Source organism: Geotrypetes seraphini, chromosome 5 (assembly GCF_902459505.1).
Source record: "Geotrypetes seraphini chromosome 5, aGeoSer1.1, whole genome shotgun sequence".
NCBI lineage: Eukaryota > Metazoa > Chordata > Amphibia > Gymnophiona > Dermophiidae > Geotrypetes > Geotrypetes seraphini.
The window spans coordinates 127,124,626-127,138,767 of record NC_047088.1 but is presented as its reverse complement, the minus strand read 5'-3'; the positions used below and the strand labels follow the sequence as shown (position 1 = coordinate 127,138,767).

Here is a 14,142-nt window from a genome sequence, read left to right as displayed (position 1 = left end):
GTGTAAATAAAATGCTCTTTGGATGCTACGCAGTATTCTGCAAATTTACTTCCCCTTTTACAAACCCATAGTGCGGCAAAATCCATTAAATCCCTATGGGCATTGGAGTAATTACCACAGCAGCTGCCTCATTTGCAGCTTTGTAAAAGGAGCTCTTAGTGTGTAACTATTGCTTCAAATGTAGTTTATACAACAGAAATTATTTGATTTTTCACCCAGGAGTTGTTGGATCTGCTCAACTACTGTGACCTCTCTTTCAGGATATCTGATTAACTTTACATCTGTCTATGTCTTATGTCTGTTGAGTCTGTTTTTGCCCTTTTTAATTTTTTTTTTTTACTTATTGCTATTTTATTTTTGTAAAACCGCTTTGAATTTGGATAAGGCGGGATTTTCTATGAACAGGTTGTGAAAACGTATGCTAACAAGATTTTCTGTTTCCTTATTATTAGCTACTTTTTTTAAACTTTTCTATAATTGTTCGTACCCATTGAAAGCGTAAAGTCTTATGTTGATCAGTAATACAAACTCCTATAAGCACTGTAAATCTGAGTATAAGGTTAGAAAGCAGAAATTAGATTCATGTCAAAGTTAATGAAGGCAATTTTTTAATGCCTTAATTTCAATGTATTAAACTGTATTTCCAATGTTCATTCTGTTGGCTTTTATAAAGCTCTGATTTAAATAAACCTTGCTGACAGGTCACTAATAAATTACCTGTATATTAACTATATTCTTGAATTACTTTTAAGAAAAGAATGAGTTATGAAGTACAACATTGTCACACACCAATTTTCCCCTTCATGTTTTTAAAGAAATATTGATGCTAAAGACCATTTTCTGGATCTTCTCTTCATTTCTTAAAATGTTGGCTTTTACAGTGCATATCTTGTCCTGCTGCTCCTTAATCTGCTGCTCCAGTCCAGACAGTTCCTGTTTTAAAGGTTCTACAGCATTCTCTGTGATGCTATGGAGACAAAGCAGAGTCACTTCAAGAACTGCACAATGATGCTTTTCAAACAGATATTTGAGAGGAGATACTATTTTGGAATCAGGACATAATTTCATATAACTTCTTGGTTTTCCATGATTTTGTGACAGTCACATAGATTGCAAATTCAGACTCCTCAATGCAGAACTGGCTAATCTAATCTAATCTACCTTAGGTTTGTATACCGCATCATCTCTACATTCGTAAAGCTTGACACGGTTAACAAGAGTTAGGGTAGAAAGGAAAATGTAAGGAAAAGCCAGGACAAGAGTGGTTTAGTAGATGCATGTTTGTTGATTACCCTGACATTTTTTAAATCTCCCCTAATCCTTCTTCAATCAATTTCTTTATCATGCCAAAGTTCATTCTCCACCAACTTCTTGAGCTGGCCACCAGTAAAAGAACTACCATATTTGCCGGCATATAGGACACACTAGTGTATAAGATGCACAGTTTAAGGAAATAAATACTTATGCGCCTGAACAATGCCCCCTGTTAGGCTCTGACTGCACCCTGCACCCTCCCTGCCAGGCACTGCTCAAAGCCCACTTCCCTTCCAGGCTTTTAACATAACATAACATAAAACTTACTTGTATACCGCAATTGCCATTAAGTTCTATGAAGTTCACAAAGACTAGTAATACAAATTGATAAACAACCAATATCTTCTGAAAGATTCCCTACAAAGATATGTTTTTAAGGCGCGTCAAAATTGTTGATACGAGTTTGTGAATATAAATATATGAGTTAAATCCCTGGACCATGAAGCTGCCTGAAAAGATAGTAATCATTCCTGAAATTTCTTATATTTACATACCTGACTCCCCTCCCTGCCCTGTCCATCTATCCTATCTCCTCTGACGCTGGTGACACTGGTGGTCCAAAGGTGCAGTGGGCATGAGATTGGTTCGCGGGAGCCAGTCAGGAAGCTGCTCAGCACCAAACAGGAGTGCGCTTAGCGGCTGAAGAAACCCAATCTCACAGCAGCCACCATCGACTGGGTTAGTAGCGGTGCAGGAGTGCGGAGAGCTCGCTCCTGCCCGCTGCACCTATGGACCACCAGTGTCACCAGCGTCAGAGGAGAAAAAGTGCGTCCTATATGCTGGCAAATACGGTATTTCCTTTTATGTCCTCATAAGCTAGACTTGTGTATTCATACAGATACTGGAATAATTTCTAACCAAATACTCCCTCAGTGTAGAGGCCCTAGCATCCTGACTACCTTGTACCATAGAGAGCACAGTTACTTACTGTAACAGTTGTTATCCATGGAAAGCAGGCAGCTATTCTCACACGTGGGTGACATCATTCACGGAGCCCGGATGCGGACAGCCTTGCATGCAGACTTGCTTGTAGAAACATAGAAATTTCAAGTCAGCCGCAACACGCATGCGCGAGTGCCTTCCCGTCCAGTGCAGGGCGAGTCTCCTCAGTTCAGATAGCTAGCAGAGAAGCCAACCAGGGGAGGTGGGTGGATTGTGAGAATAGCTGCCTGCTGTCTCTAGATAACTGTTATGGTAAGTAACTGTGCTTTATCCCAGGACATGTGGGTGACCTCTAAGCTAACCAGAAAGGGATGGTGGGAGTGTTGGCAACTTAGGAGAATAAATTTTGTAATACTCTCTGGCCAAAATGGCCATCCCGTCTGAAGAAAATATCCAGACAATAGTGAGAAGTGAAAGTATGAACCGAGACCAGGTAGCAGCTTTGCAAATTTCCTCAATAGGTATGGATCTGAGGAAAGCCACTGAAGCTGCCATTGTGGGCTGTGACTCGACTGTAGTTGTAATCCAGCCTGGGCATAGCAGAAAGAGATACAAGCAGCCATCCAGTTGGAGATGGTACGCATAGAGATGGTACGCATAGAGATCCAACTTGTTTGGATCAAAGGAAACAAAAAGTTGTGGAACAGTTCTGTGTAGTTTGGTGCGTTCCTAGAAGGCCAAAGCATGTTTACAATCCAGATTCTCCAAGATGAGAATGAGGCTGTGGAAAAAACACTGGAATTACAATAGATTGATTGAGATGAAATTCTGAAATCACTTTAGGTAAGAATTTAGGATGAGTATGGAAATGTGAAAGATGGATCAGCAACTAACGCTTGCAGCTCACTGACTCTTCGAGCAGATGTGAGGGCAATGAGAAACACTACTTTCCAAGTGAGATACTTCAGATGAGCCATAGACATTGGTTCAAATGGAGGCTTCATCAATTGAGCAAGAACAACATTAAGATCCCAAACCACTGGAGGCGGTTTGAGAGGAGGTTAGACATTGAAAAGACCTTTCATGAATCTGGAAACCACCGGATGAGCAGAGAGGGGTTTCCCTTCAATAGGCTGATGGAAAGCAGCAATTGCACTGAGATGGACTCGATCAATGTAGACTTGAGGCCAGAGATGGATAAGTGCAAAAGATAATCTAGAACAGAAGATAAGGAGGAATCTTGAGGCTGCTTATCATGAGAGATGCACTACGCAGAAAATCTAGTCCATTTTTGGTGGTAGACATAGTGGTAGGCTTTCTAGAAGCCTTTAAAATGTCTCTTACAGGTTGAGAAAACTGAAGAGGAGTTATGTTGAGAGGTACCAAGCTGTCAGGTGCAGAGACTGCAGATTGGGATGAAGTAGAGATCCTTGACTCTGTGTAAGCAGGTAGAAGGTATGGCTCCCTGCTGCTGAGTTGAAGTAGAAAGGAGTACCAAGGTTGTCTCGGCCACCGAGGAGCTATCAGAATCATGGTGGCATGATCATTCTTCAACTTGACAAGAGAATGAGAGGGAATGGAGGGAATGCATATAGAAAAAGATTCGTCCATTCCAGTATGAAAGCATCTGCCTCGAGGCGATGAGGAGAATATATCCTGAAGCAGAACTGGGGCAGTTTGTGGTTGTGGAGAGCTGCAAAGAGATCTATCTGAGGCATTCCCCACTGCGAAAAAATGTGATGAAGAGGCGAGGAATTGAGTGACGACGACTCAATAAGTCCACAAAGCAATTTTTCGCCCCTTGGACAGCTTTGAGGAAGGTGCCCAGTCCCAAACCTTCAGAGCTTCTTGACAAAGGGAGGGAGATCCTGTCCCCCCCACTGTTTGTTGACATAGTTGGCTGTCCGTTCAAATGAGGACTACATGGTCGTGAAGATGTTGAAATGCTTTGAGAGTGTTGAAGATCGCTCTGAGTTCCAACAGATTGATGTGACACTGACAATCCATACTGTTTCAGTGGCCTTGAGTATAAAGACCATCGAGATGAGCCCAAGCTTAGGCCGAGGAATCTGTTGTGAGGACCTTCTGATGGGGTGGCATTTGAAACAGCAAGCCTCTGGAGAGATTGGAAGAGAGCATCCACCAACGGAGAGACTTTCAACGAAGGACTGCAATGTGTTGAGAGAGTGGGTAGCATGCCTGCGTCCACTGAGATGCCAGGGTCCACTGAGGAATTCTGAGGTGAAGTCTGGCAAAAGGAGTCACGTGTACTATGGAGTACCATCATGTGTCTCGTTGAGATTGAAAAGTGGGAAGACATTGCATGACAGAGTTGAAGGAGAGCTTCTAGACGTTGTTGCAGAAGGAATTCTCTGAGTTGGATAGTGCCAAGAACAGCTCACATGAACTGTAGATTCTGAGAGGGCTAAAGTTGGGATTTGAGAAAGTTGATTTTGAATCTCAAACTTTGTAGGAATCACATAGTCCATTGGGTCGCTACAATAACCCCCTGAGATGTGGAATCCTTGATGAGCCAGTTGTCTAGGTAGGGGAACACCTGAAGACCATGGTTCTTTAGAGCTGCTGCTACCACCACTTGGTGAACACTCTGGGAGATGAAGCCAGGTCAAAGGGTAGCACTCTGTATTGATAATGCAGATTCCCCACCTGAAATCTAAGATATTGACGGGATGTCGGATGAATGGGAATATGAGTATAAGCCTCCTTGAGATCCAGAGGGCATAACCAGTTGTTCTGATCTAGAAGGGGATAAAGGAACGCCAGGGACAACATGCAAAATTTTTCTTTGACTAAAAATTTGTTGAGAGCCCTGAGATTCAGAATGGGTTGTAGATCGTCCGTCTTCTTCAGAACTAGGAAGTAACGGGAGTAAAACCCCCTGTTCTGCTGTTCCAAAGGAACTGGTTCGATGGCACGGAGACGAAGCGGAGCTTGAGCTTCCTGAAGAAGAAGGGTGGTCTGTGATGGACCGGAAGGATACTCTCTTGGAGGAAGCTCTAGTGGAACCTGAGTGAAATGAAGAGAGTATCCTTCCCTGATGATTGACAGCACCCAGGTCAGATGTAATTATCTCCCATCGTTGATAAAAATGGAGATGGCCTCCTATGGGGGGAAGAGAGGACAGTCAAAAAGGCTGTGTAGCCTTAGATGCAGAAGAAGGCTGAGGTTTCTGTTGCTTCTGTTTCTTGGGAGGCGGACGATTGTAAGGAGCCCCTCTTGGAGTATAACGCCTCTGAAAAATTGGAGGAGGGCGTGAAGGCTTCACAGGAGCTGGCTTAGGCTTTGGTCTGACAATGGAAGCAAAAGATTTTTCATGTTCAGAAAATTTATTTCTGGTTGCCTCGATAGATTCATTGCCTGCAAAAGCAGTCCAGAAGATTATGGTCCATGTCAATGGTGTGAAGCCAGGCCAGGCGGCGCATTGCTACAGAGAAAGCAGTGGCTCTGGCTGACAATTCAAATTGCTCATAAGACTGAAGAAGATGTAATCTGAGTTGTGACAGAGTAGCGATGAGTTCTTTGAATTTGAAGTGCTTTTGTGTATCCAAATAGCTGAGAAATTTGGAATCAATGAACTTGAGATAAGTAACAAAATTAAAATAATAATTGAAGACTTTGGAGGATATCATAGTAAAGGCGATGTCCATAGAACTTGTCCATAGTTTTCCCTTCCCTTCCCTTCCAGGAGGAACGGTATCATAAACTCTGGAAGGATGAGATCTTTTTAAGGAGGACTCCACAAGCAGGGATTGGTGAGACAACTGTGAATTCTCAAATCCTTTGCAATGCAGATTTCTATACCTGGAGTCCAATTTGCCTGGAACAGCAGGAATGGTATAAGGAGTCTCCAGGTAGCGTGTGAAAGTCTGAGACAAAAGCTTGTGAAGAGGAAGCTTAAGTGACTCTGCAGGAGGTTGGGGAAGATGCATGACCTCGCGATACTCCTTAGAGTATTTAGAAATTGAAGTTCCAGGTCATCAGTCATCCGGCAAAGAAAAGAAGAGAAAGACAGCTGATCCGCCAATGCCTTGCCTCGAGAGGGACTTGATGACCTCAAGGCGGCCTGGGTCAGAGGTGAAGCCTCACCGGAGAAATCATCCTCAAAAGAATATGGAGACTTGGATGAGACAATGGAAGCAGCTGAGTCCTCAAGGTCTGGAAGCAGAGACCTCGATCGAGGAGTCTGGAAGAGCTGGAAGGTGTGGAATGAGGCTTAGATGAAGAAGGACGCTCTTTGGAAGACGAGCTATGCCTGGATGAAGGCCACGATCGACGATGAGAGTGGTGCGTAGAAGCAGGTCTCGAGGATCGAGGATGGCCCTAGAGATGGAAGCAGGCAATGCTACCTGTGAATGGATAGGGCTAGAAGCTATAGATCGAAGCTCAGGTTTGATGGAGGAATCTCGAAGCACTCCCAAAGACTCTGCTCCTTGTATGGAGTGTGAGGATTCCTGTCGAGGCATTCGCAAAGAATCTACTCCTTGCATAGATGCCAGACCAGACACTTGCAAAGACTCCCTGCATAGAGTGTAAAGGTTCAGCTCGAGGCATGGATAGAGGCTCGACCTAACGGGAGTTTGCAGGTTACCCAGGCTGGATTAGAGAAGATGCCGTCGGCCCAAATTTGGTCAGCAACTGATCAAATTGCTTCTCTAACATGGTCTGGAAAGAAGCCGGCAAAGATGGATCCGTGTCTGAAACCGGACCACTTGCTGTGGCTATAGGTTCCAAGGTGGCAGTGGAAATGTGCTTCGACTTAGAAGTCTTGGAAAGTTTGAGGACCACTGCCGGAACTTTCTGCTGAGTTATCTGGCCTGAGGGTTCAGGGGAAGATACAGCAGGTTTACTCGAGGTGATAGATGTCCCAAACGAGGAAGGGCTGATGAGTCTCGATTTCGGAGTCGTGGAAGCAGGAGGACCCTTGGTGGAAGGTGGAACTGAGGTCGCGCTCGAAGTCGAGGGTGTGACAGAACAGTCCATCCCAAAAGTTTCTCCACTAAAATCCAAGAATGTTTAAGGGCTTGAGGTTGCACAGCGCTCGCACGACTTCAGATTATGGTTAGGCCCAAGGCACTTGAGGCACCAACGGTGTGGGTCCGTGAGGGAAATCGCATGCTGGCACTGGCTACACTTCTTGAAACCTGTTGCTGGCCGGGACATAGGAGGGAAGATAGCCGCAGCGAAGTCGAAGCCCGTAGGCTGCGGCCGAGTGGCCTGTCCCGCCAGTCGAACGGAGAAAAAAAGCCTCTTTTTTTTTTTTAAATGAAAAGAAAGAAATTAACACAGCGATTTGCGAAGAAAAGAAACACAAACCGCGGTGAGAGAAGGCACGAAGTAACAAAGTTAAACACAGAGTGTCAAAGACGGACTTCTCGGCTCCGCGGAAAACTGAGAAGACTCGCCCTGCGCTGGGCGGGAAGGCACTCGCGCATGCGCAGTGCAGCTGACTCAAAACTTCTACGTTTCTACAAGCAAGTCTGCTTGCGAGTCTGTCTGCATCCAAATGTGAGAATCATAATCATTACTCTGTGACAGTAATGAGAGAAAAACAGTGTGGGATTGTAAATTGGTGCATGAACCTGTGTGATGGGTAACGCACAGCTAATTTCATCACAGAGGTTCAGAGACTGATGTCTCATGTAGTGCATAACCCCAATATAGACATACTGCAAATTTCCCCATGGTACATGGTCAAGGCAGTAGCACAAAACTCTGACTGTCATCACTAAACTAGTTTGACAGGTTTATTGATGATCTAATTTGCCGGCCCAATGTACAAAATGGCCCACCACATGCTTTTCCTGTGCGTTTGTTCATTCTCCGATTCTGTCATGCAAATGACCTCATTAGCATTAAAAAGAGGTCATTAATATTAAAACGAGCCCTCTGATTGATGTCCTAACATTGCTTGCTAAGTGATGGCTGCTAAGGGCCTGAAATTACTGACAGGTCTACCCTATGTTTTTCTTTTTTTTAATGCGCACAGATGTGTTACATGCGCACAATATCTGTCCTCATAAAAAAAGTCATGCTGAAATGTTGACATGCCTCCCGATGATGCCCCCAAACAGAAAAGGAGGCAGGAGAAATGCCCACTCCCTCCTGCAGAACTGACCCCTCCCTGATGCCACAACTCCCCATGCCAGGATCCCTCTTCCCTTCCCCACCTGACCCCCATACTTTTTCCAGGAGGAATGCTCATATTTTAGTCCATCTGGGACCCACCCGACATCAATGCCCCCTTCCGATCCTTCCCTCTACCCCAAACTCCCCCAAAAGAGGACCCTGGTGGTCTGGGGGAGTCAAATCAAGCCCCTCCAGTTCAAGGACACCCCCTAACTTGGATACATAAGGCCCCTCCCATAGAAGGGGCTTAGGCACCTGGGCCAATCAGGGCCTAGGCCCCTCCAAGTGCATACCAGATTGCACCGGGAAGGGGAAGGCCTGTGATTTTGCAGAGACAGTGTGAATCCCTCTTGCCGGACTTCTACGACAATGCCTACAAAAAGGTACAGGGTGGTTGGGGTATGTCCTTGAGCTGGGGGGGGGGGGTCTGACTTGACTCCCGAAGCCCACCAGGGCCTTCTTTTGAGAACTTTGGTCAGAGGGGTCTCTTCATGCATTAAAACATAGTGTTGCTGAGGCAGGAAGGAGTGGGCATCCCTTCTGCTGAAAGTATAGGGGTCGTGAAGGAGGGGATTCTGGCATTGGGTGGGGGCAGTTCTGTGTGGGGGTCACCTGATGGCAGGAGGGAGTGGGCATTCCTCCTGCCTCTTTTTCTTGGCTGTGATTAGGGGGGGGGGAGTAGAAGCCAGCACTACTTTTTTAAAATTGGGACAGGGATTGTGCATGTGTAACACATGCACAACTGTGCCATTAAAAAAATAAAAAAGTCTTCTTGTCCCAAACAGCTGAATGGCAGGAGGCCTCCCCTACCTCTCAGCTGTTCAGGCTTCCCCTGCTGGCTCTGCACGTGTGAAAGTCGCTTTTCCTGTGACTGATGGGGTGGACTGATGGGGCAGACCTCCACAAAACTCATTTGCATGGAAAGCCATTTGACCATCGATCGCTGTTTTGGAATCAGTGAAAAAAAAAAAAAAATAAAAATCAGTCCACAGCGACCAACACAGTCTTAACCATTTTTAGTGAATCCAGCCCTATAACTAGATAATGAAGGCTAGAGATAATAAAGTTTTTATAGTATTATAATCTAGGATATAAGTGGTATATAAATAAATACAATAAATAATAAAATAGCTTTCTCTTACTCTATTAAATGAGAGAGCATTTGTAAACCATTATACTTCCATATTTATAACAATGATCAGTCAACCCCGGAAGAAAATCAGCACTGCCAACAATAGGAAGGTACCTGGAATAGTGCTGTCCGAGTTCCTATTCGAATCGATTCACTAATTCACTTCAGGTGAATCGATTTGAATTAATTTGTTAAAAAAAAAAATCAGGCTCGCTGATTTGTTGACCAACCCTCCTCCCGTCCTTCATGTCTTCTAAAGCAGACGTGGCAGCGCTGCCTCTTGCTGGCCATCCACTGCTGCTCCTGATTTAGGGGGCAATGGAGGTGGGTCAGTTGGGAAGTGCTGCATAGGCCTTTGTAGCATCCTCCAGCTTCCCCCTGGCCTCCTGGTCTTACCTTCAGGTAATTAGGGCAGCCTGAAGAGGATCACCAGTGCTGTAGCAATCCTAACAGGCTGCTGTCATTCTCTGCAGCACATTCTCTCTGCTGTGATCCTGCCCCTGACATCAGAGGAGGGAGCAGTCTTGAGAGAGACTTGTGTGTGCTTACATTTGTATGGAATCTATCCCCTTTCAATTTTAGAGAGTGCCCTCTCATTCTCCCTACCTTGGAGAGGGTGAACAACCTGTTTTTATCTACTAAGTCTATTCCCTTCAGTACCTTGAATGTTTTGATCATGTCCCCTTACAATTTCCTCTGTTTGAGAGAGAAAAGGCCCAGTTTCTCTAATCTTTCACTGTACAGCAACTTCTCCAGCCCCTTAACCATCTTGGTCGCTCTTCTCTGGACCCTTTTGAGTCCTTCTTTATGTACGGTGACCAATGCTGGACGCAGTACTCCAGGTGAGGGTGCACCATGACCCGGTACAGCGGAATGATCTGTTCGTGATCCCCTTCTTTATCATTCCTAGCATTCTGTTTGCCATTTTTTGCCACCACCATACATTGTCGATCATAACTCCCAAGTCTCTTTCCTGGGAGGTCTCTCCAAGTACCACTCCGGACATCATGTATTCGTGCATGAGATTTTTGTTACCTACATGTATCACTTTATACTTATCCACGTTGAACCTCATCTGCCATGTTGATGCCCATTCCTTGAGCCTGATTATGTCACGTTGCAGATCTTCGCAATCCCCGTGTCTTCACTACTCTGAATAACTTTGTATCGTCCGCAAAACTTGTCGTACCAATGTCTAGATCATTTATATAGATGTTGAAGAGCACGGGTCCAAGCACCAAGCCCTGCGGCACCCCACTGGTAACACTCTTCCAGTCAGAGTATTGTCCATTTACCCCCACTCTCTGTTTCCTATGACCCACGTATTTCACCCTCGATTCCATGGCTTGCAATTTTCCAAAGTAGTCGTTCATGTGGAACCTTGTCAAATGCCTTCTGAAAATCCAGATATACAATGTCGATCGGGTCGCCCTTGTCTATCTGTTTACTCCCTCAAAGAAGCGCAGCAAGTTCGTCAAACACGATCTACCTTTGCTAAAACCGTGCTGACTGGTCCTTATCAGCCCGTGTTCATCAAGGTGATCAATGATGCGGTCCTTTATCAGCGACTCTACCATCTTTCCCGGTACCGAGGTCAGACTCACCGGACTGTAGTTTCCTGGATCTCCCCTCGAACCTTTCTTGAAGATCAGTGTAACATTTCCAGTCTTCCAGAATCTTTCCCGATTTGATCGACAGATTGGCTATTATTTGAAGCAGTTCAGCTATGGTCCCTTTCAGTTTCTTGATGGATGCCATCCGGTCCCGGGGATTTATCGCCTATCAATCTGCCTATATACCTCCTCTAGATTGACCGTCAATCCTGTCAGCTTTTTGTCTTCATTTCTAGCATATAGCCTGAATGGTATGCTGTATACATCTTCTTTGGTAAATACAGACACCATTTGTCGGCAATTGCTTTGTTCTCCTTTAGAGCTCCCTTTATTCCATGGTCATCCAATGGTCCCACCACTTCCTTCACAGGTCGTTTCCCCTTAATATATCAAAAGAACGGCTTGACGTTCTTCGCCTCCAATTCGATCTTTCAGCAGCCTTTGAGACTCAGTTGACCACCATTTACTATTAATAAAACTATCAGAAATAGGCATAACAGGCACTAAAATGGTTCTCAGATTACCCTCAGTATCTCTATCCCCCCTACACTATCCCTTGAGTCCAACTTCTCTCTCTTTCTGTTCCCTCCCTAATCTAATCTTCTATTTGTGCGTCGCTCATACTTATACAAGCTCAAGGCAACTGTAAAGAGTGGTAAGAGGGGAGAGAAAGAGGAGGGAGAGAGGGGAGATAGATAGGGAGGAGGGCGAGAGGGGAGGTGAATAGGTAGGAGGGAGAGGAAGGAGAGAGAAAAAGAGGGGAGGGTAAAGAATATTAAGTATCGAACAGATGGGTTTTCAGTTTTCTTCGGAAGATGATGTGGCAAGGTTCAGTTCTGGTCCTTTCTATGAGGCCATTCCAAGTTTTTACTCCTAGAAAGGTAAGCATGGAGTGGAAATCTCGTTTATAATAAAGATCTTTAGTGGATGGGAGATTTAGTAGCATCAGTTTGAGGGTTCTGCGGGAAGTAGACCATGCTATTGAGAAGAGCTGGATGAGTGGGGCCGCAGAGTTTTCATAAAGTATGCGGTGAATGATTCAAGATATTTTGAATGTTATTCATGATGGGATGGGTAGCCAGTGCATTTGTTTGATGAATGTTGTGACTGAGTCGTATTTTCTCAGGTTGAAGATAAGTCTTGTAGCGTGGCCGGCCCTCAAGGCTCGCGGTAACCGGCCCACGCTTACAATATTCTCCCCAGCGTGCTTCCCCAAGATGGAGGAAGTCCCTGTTGTGCAAAACTTATCCTATGAGTTTAATCAGAATGGCCTCACACAGGTAAGTTATGAAATAACAAAAATCAAATTTATTGTTCAATTCACAAGTCCAAAAAAAAAATGCATCAAAAGAAATTGTATTCCAATGGTCTTTGGCAAAAATAACACAAACAAAATATCATAGTAACCAGCCTGGTCTGGATATCTGTTCCAAAGTTCTTTATCAATGTCCCAGGTGTAGCAGAGTCTCTAACAGTCCTTGACTCTCAAACAAAGAAAACTCTGAAAACTATTCACCCTGGTGCTGTGTAAATCCTGTCTCAAGCTTACAGGATATTTACACTTTCTGAATAAGAACCTGCTGCAGTTCCTTCCACAGCAGTCTTCTTGGTAAGCAAGAAGAAAAAAAAAAAACTTCTCATACCAGCATACCCTTGGGCTAGCATACATTCCCTTAGTTAGCATACTTCAGGAAAATACTTATACTCAATGGAAATGGAAACTTTCAACAAAACTTAGCACCAAAAAACAACAACTTCAGACTAATTGATTTCCATTTCTTCAAATTGTCCCACCTCTGGTAAAGTGCTGCAATCCATAGCTTCACCTTCAGGATTTACCAGGGTTGTATCATCTGGTTCTGTGTCCAGCATTTCAATGTCCCTTGTCTCAGGGGGACCTGGAGGCTCCTTCCACCTGAGAGCTTCTCCTCTGTCTCCCCTCCTCTTGGTCAGCCAGCCCTCTAAATGCTGCCAAGCTGCTGTACCACGCCCAGCCCTACTCCGGGGCTGAACTTCCTTCAGCTGTGTTTGCCTTTTCCCCTGCTTAGCCAGCTTTTCACAAAATGGAGGATTTAAAGGGGCCTTACCAGATTTCACCAGGCTGTGTTCTGCATTAGGTCTGAACACAGCCTGTGCTTTCTGGTCTTGTTCCTGCCTATCAGGGACACAGTGATTAGCCCGGACCAGTTTCAGGGGATGTTTTCTCCGGGGTTTAACTGGCACAAGGCCGGCATTGGGCTCGGGTTTGTGACAGTCTTATGACAGTGTTTTGGATGAGTTGAAGTTTGTGAATTAGGAGGTTGTGATAGGACAAGAGTACCCTACCGGGCTTCAAGGAAGGAATGGATAAATTCCTGAAGGACACAAATAGAGGCAGAGACAGGTTATGAAAGGGCTTAGGAAGAAGGATAAGGGGGATTAAAGGGTTTAGACAATGATCACCTTACAGGTCATGAACCTGATGGGCCGCCGCGGGAGCGGACTGCTGGGCGCGATGGACCTCTGGTCTGACCCAGCAGAGGCAACTTCTTATGTTCATATGTTCTTAATTAGAACAGTATTGATTCCCATGTAGATGGAGTTACAATAGTCCAGTTGTGGAAGGATCATTAGTTGTACAATTAAGGTAAAGTGATATTGGTGAAAGTAAGGTCTGATTAGTTTTAATTGTCTCAGGGTGTAGAGGGATTTCTTTCGGAGACTAGATATTTGGGGTTCCATGATTAGAGTGGAATCCAGTATGCAACCTAGGATTCTGGAGGACTCATCTATGGAGAGGGTTTCGCCTGATTGAAGGGTGATGCTTGTAGGTGCCATTTGCTGGGCCGTGTGGAAGTATAGAACTTTGGTTTTAGTTGTGTTTAGTTTCAGTTTGTTGATTGTTGCCCAATTTGGGATCTTCTCTATATTGTGTGAAATTTTGTTGGGTAAGTCCGATTGATTTTTGGTTGTGGGAATAAGGAGAAAAATGTCATCTACATATGACATTATGCTTTCATCTTCGAATTTGATGTTACCTTGAGAGCTCATGAAGAGATTGAATAGGATGGGGGA

The 14,142-nt window shown here is 44.8% G+C and overlaps 1 protein-coding gene across 1 annotated transcript in view; it reads right to left on the bottom strand.

Annotated features, from left to right (window-relative positions):
• Positions 1 to 254: 254 nt before the first annotated feature.
• Positions 255 to 14,142, bottom strand: part of LOC117360686 (TRAF3-interacting protein 1-like) — a 60,087-nt gene continuing 46,199 nt past the window's right edge. Inside the window, exon 2 of the mRNA XM_033944882.1 lies at positions 255 to 967. Within this exon, the coding sequence (XP_033800773.1) occupies positions 802 to 967 (166 nt within the window). The 3' untranslated portion in view covers positions 255 to 801. The remainder of the gene's footprint in view (positions 968 to 14,142) is intronic.